The sequence below is a fragment of the Sus scrofa genome, chromosome 2, assembly GCF_000003025.6.
Source record: "Sus scrofa isolate TJ Tabasco breed Duroc chromosome 2, Sscrofa11.1, whole genome shotgun sequence".
In the NCBI taxonomy this organism is placed as follows: Eukaryota; Metazoa; Chordata; class Mammalia; order Artiodactyla; family Suidae; genus Sus; species Sus scrofa.
The window spans coordinates 60,791,661-60,810,008 of NC_010444.4; the positions used below are offsets into that span (position 1 = coordinate 60,791,661).

At 45.6% G+C, this 18,348-nt stretch overlaps 1 protein-coding gene across 3 annotated transcripts in view; it reads right to left on the reverse strand.

The window, feature by feature from the left end:
- The window catches only part of NWD1 (NACHT and WD repeat domain containing 1), a 106,473-nt gene continuing 96,528 nt past the window's right edge, over positions 8,404-18,348 (reverse strand). For all 3 annotated transcript variants that reach the window (XM_021083578.1, XM_021083579.1, XM_021083577.1), the window contains 3 exons: positions 15,430-15,980; positions 11,536-11,641; positions 8,404-9,950 (listed from right to left, as the gene is read on the reverse strand). In XM_021083578.1, the coding sequence (XP_020939237.1) occupies positions 9,649-9,950; positions 11,536-11,641; positions 15,430-15,980 (959 nt within the window). In that variant the 3' untranslated portion in view covers positions 8,404-9,648. The remainder of the gene's footprint in view (positions 9,951-11,535; positions 11,642-15,429; positions 15,981-18,348) is intronic.

The following is an 18,348-nucleotide window of genomic DNA, read 5'->3' on the forward strand; positions in this document are numbered from 1 at the left end:
GCGCTGGCTCCGCCCTGAAGGCGGGGCTCTTTCAAGGACTCTGCGGTAGGATCTTACCCCATAAAACTGAAACGCGACTGTCCTGACATATACCACTGTGAGCAAACCAAAACCTGCCGCCTGCTTCTGTCTGGCCCCCAAAGCAAGATCGGAATAATTTTTACAATTTTAAAAGTTGGAAGAAAAATCCAAGGGAGAAGACTATTCCGTGACACGTGAAAATTCTATGAAATTTAAATTTCAGTGTCTGCAAAAATAAAGTTTTATTGGAACATAGGCATGCCCACTTGTTTACCTGTCATCTCTGGCTAATTTTGCAGTACAACAGCGGGGTGAATAACTGCGACAGACGCTAAGATCTACACAGCCTGATATATAATAAAATGTTCTTGACTCGTACTTGTAGGGTTGATGTGACAACCTGGTATGGGCACACAGCACCCTAGTTCAGGGCCACGGGGTTTGCCAAATTGCTCTTGACTTAGTCCTGTTCCTCCTCTCTTCGCTTCTCTAGTCCTGACCCCATGACTTCCCCACTGGAGCCTTTGGTTCCTGACCCTATCACTTCCCCACTGGACCCTCCCACTGGTTCGGGAGCCTCTTAACCAGTTTTTCCAGCCCCAGTGCTATCAAGAACTATCATTCCATAGCTGCTTCCAAACCTCCAAGGTCTTCCTATTTCTTTTTCTTTTTTTGTCTTTTGTCTTTTTAGGGCCGCACCCGCAGCATAGGGAGGTTCCCAGGCTAGGGGTCTAATTGGAGCTGCAGCTGCTGGCCTACGCCAGAGTCACAGCAATGCCAGATCCAAGCCGCGTCTGTGACCTACACCACAGCTCATGGCAACACCAGCTCCTTACCCACTGAGCAAGGCTAGGGATCAAACCCACAACCTCATGTTCGGATTCATTAACCACTGAGCCACAATGGGAACTCCAGTATCTTTTTTTTCAATGTGTGAAGAGGTGCAGGAAAGCTGAGAATACATTGGCAACAAGTGCATCATTTGCCAGGGGTCAGGAGTAGAAGGGTGAACAAAACCGACCAGGCTTTTACACTCACAGAGCCATCAGCCTTTCAAGAGGATTGGAATCAAATAATCACATACATAGATGTAAAGCTCACTTGTAACAAATACTTCAGAGAGAACATACAAATATAATAGTTATTGGGAATTCCTGTCATGGCACAGTGGAAATGAATCCAACTAGGAACCATGAGGTTTTGGGTTCGATCCCTGGCCTCACTCAGTGGGTTAAGGATCTGGCATTGCTGTGAGCTGTGGTGTAGGTCACAGATGCAGCTTGGATCTTGAGTTGCTAAGGCTGTGGTGTAGGTTGGCAGTTGTAGCTCCGATTGGACCCCTAGCCTAGGAACCTCCATATGCCGGCCCAAAAAAGCAAAAAAAAAGAAAAAAAAAGGTATTGTGTTCCAGTTACTATGGCTATGTAACAAGCTACCTCAAAATTTAGAGGTTTACAATAATAATAATATTTATTTTGCTCTCCATTCTGGAATTTAGGCAGACTTGGCAGGGATAGCTAATGCCTGGTCCCTCAGGGTCAGCTGGGCGCCTGGAAGGCTGAGGCTGGAATCCCCTGAAGGTTTACACATGTGCCAGTTGCTTCTTGCTGTAGATCTAAACCACTGCCAGTGCTGTTGCCAGGAATACCTACATATGGCCTCCTCATGTAGCCTGAGCTTCCTCACAACATGGCACCTGGCTTCCAAGCCCAATCATCCTGAGAGGAACATGTGAGCTAGGAGGAAAACTTATAGCCTTTCCTGATCCACTCTTGCAAGTCACAGAGAATCAAAAGTCCCTCCCAAACTCAAGAGGAGGGCAAACAGACTCCAGAACCTAGGAGGTGGCCAGATTCTGAAATAGCATGGGGGATAGGAAATATTGCCATGACCATTTTTGGAAAATACCACCCAAAGCACTTAATCCATTCTAGCAAGGAATAAGAAGAGGTGGCATTCTAGCTGAGTTCTGAAGGATGTATAAGTGTTCACCATGAAAGTCAGGGGAATGGCTGTGCAAAGGCCCTGTGGTGGGGAGGAGTGTAGCACATTTGAAGAATTAAAAAAAAAAAAGGCCAATGTTCTTGGACTGCAGAGGAATGAGAGAGGGAGGGAGAGGGTGCAGGAAAAGAGAGAAGAGGAGTTCCCGTTGTGGCTCAATGGGTTAAGAACCTGACATAGTATCCGGGAGGGTGTGGGTTTGATCCCTGGACTTGATCAGTGGGTTAAGGATCTGGCATTACCACGAGGTGTGGCATAGGTCACAGATGCAGCTTAGATCCAGCGTTGCTCTGGCTGTGGATGTAGGCTGGCAGATGCAGTTCCAATTTGACCCCTAGGCTGGGAACTTCCATATGCAGAGGTGCAGCCCTGAAAAGAAAAAAAAAAAAGTGGAGAGGACGGAGGAAGCAGAACTCTCATTCTTGTGGGGTGAGTTAAGGCTTTTGATCTTGGCATTTAGTGCTGGTAGAAACTGCACATGGGTTCCATGCAAGGAGCTGTTTGAGCATCTTTGAAGTTAGAAGCAAATGATCTGACTCCTCTGCAGAGAAGTGGTTGGAGAGGAGCCAGGCACAGTGCAGGAAGACTGTTTCATCATTTAGGCAGGCGAAGGACGATGGTAGCTTAGACCAGGCTGGGGGCAGGGGAGGTGGAGAGAAGGGAGTGGAAGGGAGTGATATTTAGAAGACAAAGCAGAGAACACATGATGAGGGGAAGAGGGGTAAGCAAGCATGGAGGATTCGAGGCTCCCAGCCCACAAAATGATTCTGCTTAGTTTCAGTGTGTTCAGCTAAGATGGCCCGAACCAAACTCTGAGGCCACAGAGTCTAAACAGTCAGTCCTCTCCACACCCAAACCTTCCGGCAACAGTCCCTGTCCTGAGAACCAATGGCATATATAGGCTTCTGTTCTGCCCCAGGGTTCTCACACAGTGTCCCCCTCCCACAAGGATCACTTTCAGTTTTCCATTCTTTTCATAGGTCTCATAGGGTCAGAAGAGGCCCTCACTCATTTGGAGGACAGGCAACCACAAGCCAATTCCACTTTGGGCATGAGTGAATTCTGAAGGATGCACGAATATGTGCACGAGTGTGGGCGAGTGCACATTTAAAATGTAGGCAATAGTACACATACGTATTTTCATTCTCATTTTTATAAAGCATAAAAAGTTCCCAAGGAGTTCCCGTGTGGCTCAGTGGAAAAGAACTGAACTAGTATCCTCGAGGATGTGGGTTGGATCTCTGGCCCAGCTCAGTGGGTTAATGATCAGGCCTTGCTGTGGCTGTGGTATAGGCTGGCAGCTGTATCTGATTCAACTCCTAGCTGGGAATGTTCATATGCCACAGGTGTAGCCCTAAAAAAAAAAAAAAAAAAAAAAAAAAAAGTTGCTAAAAAGTTCCTGCTGTGGCACTGTGGGTTAAGAATCTGCAGCAGGTTGGGTCACTGTGGAGGTGCAGGTTCAATCCCTAGTCCCAAACAGTGGATTAAAGGATCCGGCATTGCTGAAGCTGTGGCACAGGTTACAGCTGTGGCTCAGATTTTTTTTTTTTTTTTTTTTTTTTTTGCTTTTTAGGGCCACACCCGAGGCACACAGAGGTTCCCAGGCTAGGGATCCAATCGTGGTATCGGCCCACACCACGGCCACAAAAATGCCAGATCTGAGTTGCGTCTTTGACCTACACCACAGTTCCCAAGCTAGGGGGTGAATCGGAGCTATAGCTGCCAGTCTACACCACAGCCACAGAAACTTGGGGTCTGAGCCACATCTGTGACCCACACTACAGCTCACGGCAATGCCGGATCCTTAATGCACTGAGCTGGGCCAGGGATTGAACCCTCATCCTCATGGATACTAGTTGGGTTTGTTACTGCTGAAGCACAACAGGAATTCTTTAGGTAGGTCTTTTATTGGATATTTTGGCAAGGAGATCAAAAGATCCTATTTTGTTTTTTGGGTTTTTTTTTTTTTGTCTTTTTTTTTTTTGCTATTTCTTTGGGCAGCTCCCGCGGCATATGGAAGTTCCCAGACTAGGGGTCAAATCGGAGCTGTAGCCACCGGCCTACGCCAGAGCCACAGCAACGCGGGATCTGAGCCGCGTCTGCAACCTACACCACAGCTCACGGCAACGCCAGATCATTAACCCACTGAGCAAGGGCAGGGACCAAACCCGCAACCGCATGGTTCCTAGTCGGATTTGTTAACCACTGCACCACGACAGGAACTCCAAAAGATCCTATTTTGAAGTAATCAAGTCTTCCCAGGTGGTAAACATTAGGACCTAAATCACGTGTAGAAGCAGAGTTCTAAGGCTGCCAGACATTCTCACGCCATGGTGTGTGTGCCCTGGTTCTTTGTCCATCCTGGAGTGTGGGTGGCCCTGGGAATGTAATGGATGTCATCCTACATTTGGGTTATTCTACATGACATAGGTGAAAGGAATTTTCAAGTGTCCTCAAGATTCCAAATGAGATGATTTTGAACTCATCAGAAGGCAGATTATGTTAGAAGGGCCTGCCCTAATCAGGGGCACTCTTTAAACAAGTCTGGAGGTCAGAGCCTTGAAGCAGCTGAGAGGTGTGATCCTGCTGGCCTTGAAGGAGCAATCGGTCACATCATGAACTGCCTATGGAAAGAGGCAGCCTCTAGGCACTGAGGTCCATAGTCCTGAAGCTACAAGGAACTCAGTTCTGAAGTGTATGTGATGTAAATAAATACAAAAGGCCAGATTGGAAATATTTTTGGCTCTGGGGCCATACATTCTCTGGTACTGCAGCATGAAAACAGCCGTAGGCAATATTCGAATGAACAGTGAACAGGCATGGCTGTGAACCAATAAAACTTTATTTACAAAAGCAGACTGGTTTGCTGACTCCTGCTCTAGAATATAAGAAACAGAGACAAAACAACGGAATGCAATGCAATGTGTGAAGGGATCTTAATTGAGTCCTAGTTTGAAATAAACAGCTAATTAGGAATGTTTTCAGGCTAATTAGGAAAATTAGAATTGCCTGTTATTATTACTACTTGGCCGCAGCAATGGCTTGATGTGGGATCTCACTTCCCAGACCAGGGATCAAACACGGGCTGCAGAAGTGAAAGCACTGAGTCCTTACCACTAGACCACCAGTGAACTCCCAAGAATGCCTATTAAAAGATATCAAATAATGATTGTTAGTTTTGGCAGGTGTGTGTGGTCATGTAGGAGAATGGCTTTATTCGTTAAAAATGCTTGCCAATATATTTAGGGAAGAAGTATCTTGATATCACCAGTGTTGGAATTAGAGTGAAGTGAGTGAGGAAAATTTGTGCAAGTGCAAGATCAGATCCCATTTTTATTTGAAATGTTGGTATTTTTTTCATCTTGCATTTTTATTCATTTTATTTAAAAAGTATGTGGCGCAAAGAAAAAAAAGTATGTGGAAACTCCCTAAAAAATATATAACAATGCAATATTTATTTTGATGATTGAGTTTTTTGGGTGCCTCTTAAATTTTGTGTCTGAGTTGAGTACCCCACTTGCCTTACCCTGTTCCCAGATGTCACTTTTGATTGGTTTAGCAGGAGACTGGCAGCAATAGGGCAACCCCAGGAACACTCAGATTGAGTAAATATGTGTTCATTGTCCTCAATATTGCAACTTTGCTGTGGGCTTGAGCCTTTGCAAGTTAGGTAAATGAATAAATAAACTCAAATAATATTAAATAATTCAAATAATATTAACTAAAAAAAACCCCTAAACTCATAAATAAAGAAAACAGACTGGTGGTTGCCTAGTGAGGAGGGGAGGTGAAAAGGGTGAAGTTGGTTAAAAGGTACATCTCTTGAAGCAGGGAGTGAAGGGGGATTCGGAAATTAAGAGCTGTCTGGGAGTTCCCTGGTGGCCCAGGGTCAAGGATCCAGCTGTGGTACAGGTCACTGCTGTGGCTTCGGTTCAGTCCCTGGCCCAGGAACTTCCCCATGTCATATGCAAAATCAAAAAAAAAAAAAAAAAAAAAAAGCTGTTTGGGTGACCAGCTGTCCTGATTTGCCAATGACTGAAGTGTCATCAGGATGTGGGACTTTCATTTTTAAACTGGGATAGTCCCTGGCAAACAGGGTTACTGTTATCACACTACCTCTAATTTTTATCTTATGTCCTCCTTATTCTTCTGTTCTTGATTTGCTTGCCATGGAAATGTATTACTATTATTTAGGCAACTACTTAAGGAAGAAGTTGATTTCTCACCAAAAAAAATTATGATAAATAAGTCCTGGAGGTGTAATGTAAATATTGTGACTATAGCTAATCATAATGCATTGCACATTTGATTTTAAAGTTGCTAAGAGAACAGGTCTTAGGTTCTTATCACAAAAAAAGAATCGTAACCACCTGTGGTGATGATGTTAACTAGACTTATTGTGAGCATTTCACAGTATATACAAGTATCAAATCATTATGTTGTATACCTGACACTAATATAATGTTACATGTCATTTACATCTCAATTAAAAAAAAACTCTAGAATTTAATATACGTTAACTCCTGCTGCAACCAGAGTGGGCATATTCCATTTGTCTTGGGAGAGTCTAGTTTACGGTAGTTGTCCCAGAGTCACGGTTAAGAGTACTCCCTTTCACTCTCAAAAAGTGTCCCAGTTTGGAGAGCATGTTAATATAGTCCTGTTAACACAATAAACACGGTGTCACTCTGACTCCACCAGAGCTGGGAGACCTCAGGCAAGTCACTCCACTGCAATGCACAGTGCTTGTCAAACAGAGCACCCAAACTCCTTCTCAAATGAAAACTCACTACAAAAACACTACGAAAATCCCAATGGAAGCAACAATTCTGAGTAACATTTTATCAGTATAATTTCTTTCCTATATTTGAATTAATATTTATGTACAAAGCAATTGATTCTCACCAAAGCTGTTGAGATGGACGCCCACATTTTAAGCCAGAGGTTGTAGATGAGGTCTTAGTCATTTCCACTATTTCTTCCTTGGGTAAAAGCCTGATTCACAGAGATATAGTGGTAAAGAGTAGCTATTTTTTCAAAGGCTCCCCGCACAATCTAAGTTAAATGGAAATGGCAGGAGAAGCCCACGCTGTTATCTCCAACACCTTAAACCCTGCTGCCCAACCTGCATTTTATTTTTTTAATTAAAAACTTTTTTCTTTTTATGGCTGCAACTGCAGCATATGGAAGTTCCCAGACTAGGGGTCAAATCAGAGCTGCAGCTGCGACCTGTGCCGCAGCTACAGCAATGCTGGATCTGAGCCTCATCTGAGACCTACATCGCAGTTTGTGGCAATGCCAGATCCTTAACCTACTGAGCAAGGCCAGGGATAGAACCTGCGTCCTCATAGACACTATGTCAGGTTCTTAACCCACTGAGCCACAATGAGAACTCCCCAACCTGCATTTTAAAAATTATAGTTTAAAATATTTTAAAAATGGAATTTGATGCTAATGTTTGCAAAACTGCCAGAACCCTCCTTGGAACCCTAGTTTGAGGAACAACTGAATGAGACGATCAGTCAGGTCATGTCCAGCTCAAAAGCCTCTGGTTCTAAGGTTGTTTTTTCTGAAACTTTGTCTGGAATCTAATGTAGAGAGGAGGAAAGGAATAGTACATTGAAGGCTTGGACTCTCCTATCCTTATAGCAAAAGCCACAGAAGCAACTGGAGCTTTTAGAAGGCTGCAGGCAAAGAAGAAATTAGGATGGAAACAGTTGGACTGTTGAACTTCTCTAAGGCAGAGATGGTCCAAAAGCATGGCAGGGAGATGTCAGCAGTTTTTTCCATCTACTTTGAAGAACCTCTAGTTTTTAAGATAAAAAACATCTTTATCCTCCAAGTTTGGGAGCCAAGGAGTGGAGATGGAAGAATGATAACAGGTTTCCTGTTTAAATGCCAGCTTGGAGCAGGAGTCAATTCATGAGCTAGAGGCACACAGGGCAAATATGCCTATAAATTGGAGTCAATCACTAACTTTTAAAAAATGGGAACATTTCTGGTGTTTCCATGTGGCTCAATGAGTTGTCACTACAGTCCAGTGACAACCCAACATTGTCACTACAATGACTTGGGTCACTGCTCTGGTGTGGATTCGATTCCTGGCCTGGGAACTTCCGAATGCTGTGAATGCAGCCAAAAAAGAAAAAAAGAAAAGGAGTTCCTTTTGTGGCTCAGAGGTTAGCAAATCTGACTAGGATCCATGAGGATGTGAGTTCAATCCCTGGCCTTGCTCAGTGGGTTAAGGATCTGGTGTTGCTGTGAGCTATGGTGTAGGTCACAGATATGGCCCTGATCCTGCCTTGCTGTGGCTGTGGTGTAGGTCAGCAGCTGCAACCCCTATCCTGGGAACCTCCATATGCCATGAGTGTGGCCCTAAAATAGCAAAAAAAAAAAAAAAAAAAAAAAAAGTTTCTCTTGAAAGTCTGGATTTCTGGCTTTACCAATGGCAATAGGAAGTTGTGACACCATTGCTTTCCACATGGCAATTCTGGCATAAAGTTGGGGGGGCCGGGGTCCACCAGTACCCTCCACATTGCCATTGTCACCATAACTCTCCACTGCACCCTGGGAGCATAGAAAACATCTAGATTACTTGCTGACACCTGTGGACATTTGAGTGTGTCACCCACAGAATAGATGGTTGTGCTTCTGAGTCTAAAATTGGAGTAGGGCGGTCCAACAAGGACTGGGACAGGAAAGCTAGGCTTTCTGTTCTCAGAACTCTCTTTTTTTTTTTTCTTTGTCTTTTGTCTTTATAGGCAGCATCCTCAGCATATGGAGGTTCCCAGGCTAGGGGTCTAATCGGAGCTGTTGCTGCAGCCTACACCACAGCTCATGGCAATGCCAGATCTTTAACCCACTGAGCGAGGCCAGGGATCAAACCTGCAACCTCATGGTTCCTAGTTGGATTCATTTCCGCTGAGCCACAATGGGAACACTGTCCTTTCTCAGAACTCTTGCACCTCTGGCTTATGACTTTGAGCACTACCACTGCAAGGCTCAGTTTCATCATCTGTAAATGGATGCAGAAACCCTTGCCTTCCCTTTTGAAGTATGTGCTGTGATAAGGATCCAACCATAGCACCTGGAGCTTTTTAAACTATAAAATTCTGTGGTCCATATTTGTGGATTGGTTGGTCTCACATCTATCCATCCATCCCTCCCACCCCTTGACCTGGCACCAGATCCCAGTTTCCCTTCCGAGAATAACTTCTCCTGTGCTCAGTCCACATAATTGGGTGGTGTTGACACCATCCTCAGCCCAGATGGGCATTGGGTCAGGCCCACCAATCAGAGTGCTGTATTCTCCCCAGAGATGGCTTTGTGTTCCAGGATGCGTGTTTGAGCTGACTGGGGCTAACAGACTCACAGCCAAGACTTTGGTTCAAACTTGGGGAAGGGAAACTCTCTTTTCTACTGAATTTGGCTATCCTGTTGTTAACCTGGGAGTTACAGGTCTGTGAATGGAGAGGACGAGGAGGAGAGAAGAATGGAAAGAGGCTGGGAAGCAAGGTCTGGGTCACATCATCGGAGGCTGTGTGTCCAGATATATGGCAAAACATGCATTCTCTCTGCTTCAGCCAGATCGAACAGGGCTAACTCATTGGAGCCCAGTGAAGGTTTTTAAACTAGCAAGCAGACTTGTGAACGTTTATTTGACTTGGATTCATTTCCCTGGGCACTCCCTGATCTTGAGTCCTGGAGTGCTCCTGCAGCAGCCGCCAGTTCTTCTCTCTGCCTGGATTTGACCATCCACACTGCCTTCTTGAAGTTCTTGAGAGGGTCCTGCTGTGAGACTCTTGATGAAGGGCACTGGAAACGTTCACGGATGAGATAGCCATGTCTGGTGGGGGCGATGAAGCCATTGGCAGTTGGGATGATTCTATTCACTATGGCATGGACAAACTGGACAGCCAGGAGGGTGCCTATTGAGGTGGGTGGTAGAGAGGAGGGAACACATGATAAAAAGGGGGGCACAGAGATTCAAATTCATACATTTGAGAGTTGGCTGCATGGGATCAAATCCTTCTATGCCCCTTATTACTTAGGTATGACAGTCAACCTCTCAAGAGTCCCTCTTGCCTCCTCTGCAAATATGATAACTGAGCCTACCTGCCAAAGGATAGTCCAAAGATTTGAAGATGTTATGCATGTCAAGTGCTTGGTACCAGTTTCAGACTCAAGTGAATTCAGTAAATATTACTATTACTGGAGGAGGAGTAGAATAAGAGGTTATGAACCTGCTCAGGGTGGGCTTTTAAGGTCACAATCCACAGATCACGCCTTCTGAGCTGCGTCTCTTTGCCAGGCATCTTTCTTACACTGTATTAGACTATATTGTATTAGATTATAATGTATTCCATCACAATGCATTCAGTTATAATGATTCAATTACAATATATTTGGTTATAATGTATTTGATTACAGTGTATTCAACTCTACCTGATATTCATTCAGCCACTTACTTGCTTTGTGACCTTAGGAAAGTTCCTTACCTCTCTGAACTTCAACTTCATTTATCAAATGGGGACAGCAATGGCTCCAATCTCCCTACCAAGGTCATAAGGGTTCCCTTCTCTATAGGAGAGGGTAACAAAGGTGACCCTAGGGACCAGGCAGACAAGCTTCAAACCACAGCCTACCAGTTACTCACCATGTTACCTTGGGCAAATCACCCCACCTCTCAGAATTTCAAATTTTATAAAATATAGGTGGCTATTGAGAGAATTAAATGGCTCAGGGACAGTACCCAGTACACAAGAAAAGTTCACTCTTGTTAATATGCCCTTACTTAATATTGAACAGATCAAGAAATGTGGGGTTTTCAAGTGGTTGGTCTTAAACAAGACACTTCAAACATTTATGGGGCTGGGGCAAGAGGTTGAATCAAAGCCAACATCCTGTAAGATAAAATATGTGAACACTGCAAATCTAGCTGGTAAACTCTTAAATGGAATATGTTCTATCCTTCTCTATTGATAGATGTATCTTCAGACCATCCTGGAAGGTCAGATTTGGTTTGAAGACTCTCACTTCCATGCTAGAATGTAATGGTATGGGACAGCCAGCCCCCAGCTATTTATGGCTTGGCACCCTCTCCCTATATCCAGCTCCATCCTGTACCCCACATGTATGTGAACCCCCTACCCAGCTCACACATCCAGACTCCATGCACATTACTTCATGGGCACCATCTGAGTCTGGGGGTATTTACACTGGGGGCACAGCCCACTTCAGAAGGAGAGACCTAGGAAAGAGGCCTGCACAGGACCTAAAGACTCCAGCGCAGGTGGGAAGGATGTTCTGGAGTTCCAGGTAGCCAGAGCATGGGTCTAGAAGAGGTGGTGTATCTCCAGTTAAGCCTGTCCTTTGAGCCTGAAGATGTCTTCCTAAGCAGAAGGGCCCAGCTCAGGGAGGCCAGAGTGGGGCCCTCTAAAGGTCAGGATCCAGAATAGGACCCCTCGTCTCCAGATCTAAACTCAGTCCTACCCACCAAGTGAAATGACTCACCATCCAGTACACTCCAAACGATTATGGAGCGATCCTTCAAGCCTGCGTAGACATAGTTGTCATCCTTGGAGAAGCAAGCGCACTGGACTCCTCTACAGTAAGAATTCTATTGAAAAAAGCAATGTGCTCTTTTTTTCATTTAAAAATTTTAATTAAAGTATAGTTGATTTACTATGTTCCTTCAATTTCTGCTATACAGCAAAGTGACCCAGTCATACATGTATATATATTCTTTTTATTTTTTTGTCTTTTCAGGGCCAAACCCATGGCATATGGAGGTTCCCAGGCCAGGGGTCCAATCAGAGCTGTAGCCACCAGCCTATACCACAGCCACAGCAACGTGGAATCCGAGCCACATCTGTGACCTACACCACAGCTCATGGCAATGCTGAATTCTCAGCCCACTGAGCAAGGCCAACGACTGAACCTGTGTCCTCATGGATACTAGTTGGGTCATTAACCACTGAGCCACGATGGGAACTCCATGTATATGTATTCTTTAAAGGCAATGTGATCTTGATTTCAGACTGAAAGACACTCAGGAATCCAGCTCCAAGGCATTTGTGTAGGAAACCAGGCTTGTAAGCATCTCAGAAGGAGGATCAAGTTAAAACCTGGAGAGATAGGTAACATCAATATTCCCAGGACCAGGAGTTTCCATTGTGGCTCGGTGGGTTACGAACCTGACTAGTATCCATGAAGATTCCGGTTCAATCCCTGGCCCCATTCAATGGATTAAGTACCTGGCATTGCCGTGAGCTGTGGGGCAGGTTGCAGACATAGCTTGAATCTGGCGTTGCTGTGGCTGTAGTGTAGTCTGGCAGCTGCAGCTCCGATTCAATCCCTAGCCTGAGAACGTCCATATGCTGCAGGTGCAGCCCTAAAGGAAAAAAAAAAAAAAAAAAAAAAAAGATTCAGGGAGTTCCCATTGTGGCTCAGCAGGTTAAGAACCCGACATAGTGTCCATGAGGATGAAGGTTCAACCCCTGGCCTTTCTCAGTGGGTTAAGGATCCAGGGAGTGGAGTAGGTTGCAGATGTGGCTCAGATCCAGGGAGACTGTGGCTGTGGCATAGGTCAGCAGCTGCAGCTCCGATTTGATCCCCAGCCTGGAAACTTCCCTATGCTGTACCTGTGACACTAAAAAAAAAAAAAAAAAAAATTCTCAGGACCAAACACATCTTCCAAGAGATTGGATTGAGAAGTTGTATGACATTTTGTATTGGAGAATAGGAATGATAGGATTTAATTTCTGAAATGACCTCAGTTATACAAGTATTAGCTCCCACTGTATTTAATCAAAAGCTATGTGCTAAATATAATTTGAAGTCCTAGATTAGACCCTAGGACAGAAAAAGGGAATTGATTGAAAAACATATAATCCCAATAAAGTTGATAGTTAATGATATTGTTCCCATGTTACTTTCTCAGTTTTGACAAATGCACTCTAGGTATATATAAGATGTTAATGTCAGGGGAGGCTGGGCCAATGGGAACCTTTGTACTATCTTCACAACTTATTTGTAAATCTAAAATCATTCCAAAATTAAGTTTATTAAAAACAACAACAACAGACATTCCCTCTTGGTACACTGGGTTAAGGATCTGGCATTGTCCCTGCATCGGTTTGGGTCACTGCTATGGTGTGGGTTCGATCCCTGGCTTGGGAACATCCACATGCCATGGATGTGGCCAGAAACCGCCCCCCCCAAAAAACCGAAAACCAAAAAGCTAGGTGTATTTAAGTGCTGTGGTGACATTTCCCATCTCAATGAGGCAAAATATTACTTACATCTCAGCCTTATAGTGGCTTCATAAATATAAATAGGTCCTGTGGGGTGAAGGCTTTTTAAGATAAAATTGCACATATTCTGTTCTCTTAGTTACAAGATTGTCTCCCTTAGTTTATTTTTATTTATTTATTTTTTGTCTTTTTAGGGCCGCACCTGTGGCATATGGAGATTCCCAGGCTAGGGGCCAAATCGGAGCTGTAGCAACTGACCTACACCACAGCCACAGCAACTCAGGATCCAAGCTAAGTCTGCGACCTACACCACAGCTCACAGCAATGACAGATCGTTAACCCACTGAGCAAGGCCAGGGATTGAACCCGCAACCTCATGGTTCCTTGTTGGATTCATTAACCACTGGGCCACAACAGGAACTCCTGGACCTTCTTAAATAACAGCCCTTGCCACTCTCCGCCCTCTTTATCTTGCCTTATTTTTCTTCAAAGCCTTTGTTGCACCACAACCCAACATGGATTTGCTACTTCTGTTATTATTTCACAGACATTTAGTGGTCAGGAACTCTCAGAGAAACAGAGGCCACCTCTGTGAACAAAACAAACAAAAATCCTGCCCTCCTGGGGCTCATACTGTCTCCTTCACTTGAACGTGGCTCCAAGACATGGGACACTGTCTGCCATGGTCACAGCTGCTTTCTGGGCACTAGAAAGAGACCTGGCAAAGGTAGTATGATCAAAACTATTGGGTGAAAGAATAGCATTGTCAGGATTAGGGTAAGGAGAGTGAGGCAGTGTCAGTGCAAGATTGGATCCTGTCTTTTGTTTTGTTTTTGTCTTTTGTCTTTGTGAGGCCTGCACCTGTGACATATGGAGGGTCCCAGGCTAGAGGGTCTAATCAGAGCTGTAGCCTCTCACCTACACTACAGCCACAGCAACACCAGATCTGAGTCATGTCTGGGACGTACATCACAGCTTGTGGCAACGCCGGATCCTTAACCCACTGAGCAAGGCCAGGGATCAAACCCTCAACCTCATGGTTCCTAGTCAGATTCATTTCCGCTGCACCACGACCGGAACTCCTGGATCCCGTCTTTATTAAAATGTTGGTATTTTGTTCTTCGTGGATTTTTTGCATTTATTTTGATTATTTTTTTCTTTTTAGGGCTTTACCTGCAGCATATGGGAATTCCCAGGCTTGGTATCAAATTGGAGCTGCATCGGCAACCTACACCACAGCCACGGCAATGCAGGATCCTTAACCCACTGAGCAAGGCCAGGGATTGAACCTGCATCCTCATGGATACTAGTCAGGTTTGTAACCCACTGAGCCACAACAGGAACTCCTATTTTCGTTTTTTTAAACATTGCACTAAAATATTATTTCTCCAGGAGTTCCCGTCGTGGCGCGGTGGTTAACGAATCCGACTAGGAACCATGAGGTTGTGGGTTTGATCCCTGGCCTTGCTCAGTGGGTTAAAGATCCGGCATTGCTGTGAGCTGTGGTGTAGGTCACAGATGCGGCTTGGATCTTGCGTTGCTCTGGCATAGGCTAGCAGCTACAGCTCCGATGAGACCCTTAGCCTGGGAACCTCCATATGCCGTGAAAGTGGCCCAAGAAATGGCAAAAAGACAAAAAAAAAAAAAATATTTATATATATATATATAAAATTTCTCCAGATTGTGGAGGGTTTTTTTTGGCATCTCCTTAAACTCTGCTCTAGAGGCCAGGACCTCTCCCTTGATTCACCCTAGTCCTGTCCCTGATAGGTTGCACATGACATGCACTAATAAATGATACCTACATTCATTCTCTTTTTCTTTTCTTTCTTTTTTTTTTTTTTTGTCTTTTTGTCTTTTCTAGGGCTGCACTTGTGGCATATGGAGGTTCCCAGGCTAGGGGTCGAATTGGAGCTATAGCCGCCGGCCTATACCATAGCCACAGCAACGCAGGATCCAAGCCACGTCTGCGACCTACACCACAGCTCACGGCACTGCTGGATCCTTAACCCACTGAGCAAGGCCAGGGATCGAACTCAGAACCTCATAATTCCTAGTCGGATTCGTTAACCACTGAGCCACGACGGGAACTCCTATCATCCATTCTCTAATGCCAGGAACTAGTGTGCACGCGGTGTGGCTGGCTACTCACCGTGGAGCTCATCTCGAATTTCCACTTGCAAGTCTGCAGGTCCCAGAGACACAGCAGGGCTTCCTCTGACCCGCTGACTGCCAGCTGCTCTTTGTGGCTGACCTCCACACAGGTGACTCGACTCCTGTGGGCCTCCAGAGGGAACACCTTGGAATTCGCACACTCATAGAGGAAGAGGTCACCATTGGTCATGCCATAGACCACGCGATAATCCGCCAGAACAGCCACGCTGGCTATGGTGTCAGGCAGCTGGGTATAGAAGGTGTATGTTGGCCCATTGATGACTGGGCAGGGATCCCCGGGGCTGATGTCCAGCACCAGGACGATGCTGTCATAAGCGATGGCCAGGCGCCCCTCGTCCTTACTAAGCGCCATGCAGTTGATGGCTTTCCGGGCCTCTGGAGGGGGGATGCACATCACATCCTGTCTGGAATTCAGGGGGAACACCAGGACAATCCCGGAAACGAGGCCAGTGAAAAGGAGCTTGGTCTGCTCGGCGACCTCCAGGCACTTGACCTCATTGGAGGTATCCAGGGTATCCTGTTCCTCGCCTGCCATGGGGAGAAGACAGCATTAAAATGGATCACAGGGGAATTCCTGTTTTGGTGCAGCGGAAATGAATCCGACAAGGAACCATGAGGTTGTGGGTTTGATCCCTGGCCTCGCTCAGTGGCACAGGCCAGCAGCTACAGCTCTGATTAGACCACTAGCCTGGGAAACTCCAGATGCTGTGGGTGTGGCCCTAAAAAAAAAAAAAAAAAAAAGACAATAACAAAAAAAAGAATGGATCACAGGTTGGAGTCTCCATCATGGCTCAGTGGTAACAAACCTGACTAGCATCCTTGAAAATGTGGGTTGGATCCCTGGACTTGCTTAGTGGGTTAAGGATCTGGTGTTGCCATGAGCTGCACTGCACGTCGAAGACACAGCTCGGATCCCGAGTTGCTGTGGCTGTGGCATAGGCCAGCAACTACAGCTCAGATTTGACCCCAATGCAGGGAACTTCCATATGCTGCAAGAACGGCCCTAAAAAGACACACATACAAAAATAATGGATCACAGGGATGCTGGTTCCTACATATATTTTTTTCCTTTTTAAGGCAGCACTTGCAGCATATGGAAATTCCCTGGGCCAGGTGTAGAATCAGAGCTGCAAGCCTGCACTACAGCCACGGCTACTCCAGATCTGAGCCACATCTTCGAACTATGCTGCAGCTTGTGGCAATGCTGGATCCACTGAGTAAGGCCAGGGATGGAACCTGCATCCTCATGGACACTATGTTGGGTTTTTAACCTACTGAACCACAACAGGAACTCCTTAAGGATTTTTTAAATGATATCATCTCTTCTCCATCTTGTCAGTTTCCCTAATTCCATGCCTGTCCAATTATCTAAGGTTTAAAAAGAGACAATTTCAGGCTCTCATTGCCCTGCCTAACACTGTCAGATGACATCTCACTCCCCTCAGAACAAACATACGTGACTTTCCCTGGTCTTCATGGCCTCACGTGACCTCTCATCCCAAATGTTTCCTTCACCAACTTTTGTAAAGTGCAGGAGAGCAGGGAGTTCCCTGGTGGCTCAGTGGGTTAAGGATCTGCCATTGTTACTACTGTGGCTCAGGTCGCTGCTGCGTTCCTATCCCTGGCCTAGGAACTTCCCCATGCCATAGGCGAGGCAAAATAAAAGGAGGGGGTAGGGCAGGAGAATAAATATTTTTGCCTTGCAGGTTGTATATTCTCTGCTGTAACCATTTAACCTTGCTGGGTTGTGCCCCCAAAGAAGCCAGAAACAATATGCAAATGAATAGTGTGCCTGGATTTGGCCCCAGGGCTGTAGTTTGCTGACTCCTGCCTCATTGCCTTCCACCCCACTCTGTTTCTTTCATTCAGTTCTATTTCTTTACATCTTGCTTTGCCCCAGGACTAGAAGGCAAGCACCTTGAAAATCTTCACCTCATCTGTCTTGCTGACTGCCAATTCCCAGAGCTCAGCTCCACTGCTATTATTCAACAAATGTCTGCCAAACCCACAAATGTATGAACTTGACCGTGAATTTCTTTTCTTAAACTATTTTATCATTAACAGGAGAATCTGGAGTTCCTGTTGTGGCTCAGTGGGGTAAAGACCTACCATAGTGTCCATCAGGATGTGGGTTTAATCCCTGGCCTCGCTCAGTGGGTTAAGGATCTGGCATTGCCACAAGCTGTGGCATAAGTCACAGATGGGGCTTGGATCTGGCATTGCTGTGACTGTGGTGAAGGCCAGCAGCTGCAGCTCTGATTTGACCCCTAGCCTAGGAACTTCCATATGCCACAGGTATGGCCCTAAAAAGAAATACCAACAACAACGAAACAACAGGGAATTCTACACTTCCATCCATGAGTGGGGATTGAGCAGACACCACTAGTGACACATCCAGACCCCCTGTACCTGCCAGTTCACCCAGATTCAAGCCCTCCTATAGCTATTGAGTGAAGGCAGTGCTTCATTTGGGAATGTCTGGGGGCCTGTGCCCACTACCCAGGATGGCACCAGACAAATGACTGACTGATAGGGGAGTAAAAAGGCAGGCCCCCTTGTTTCATGATGGGACAACAATGAGGTGCCATTCATGTTCTGGGCTCCTTGTGGGATCAGGCTGAGTCCACCTCCTTGCTCAGTCCTGCCCCTTCCTGCCGGCTTCCCTTACTCTCTCTCAGGTCTCTCCCAGGAGCTCTCCCCTCTACACCACTTGTGCAAAGATCCCTATCACAGGCTCTGCCTTCAGGGGAGCTTCAACTAAAACAGAGATTGACCACCATATATGTATGCTGGAAATTTATAAAATCAAGTCCTCTTTTGTATTTTAAAAACATTATGGCCCGGAGTTCCCGTGGTGGCGCAGTGGTTAACGAATCCGACTAGGAACCATGAGGTT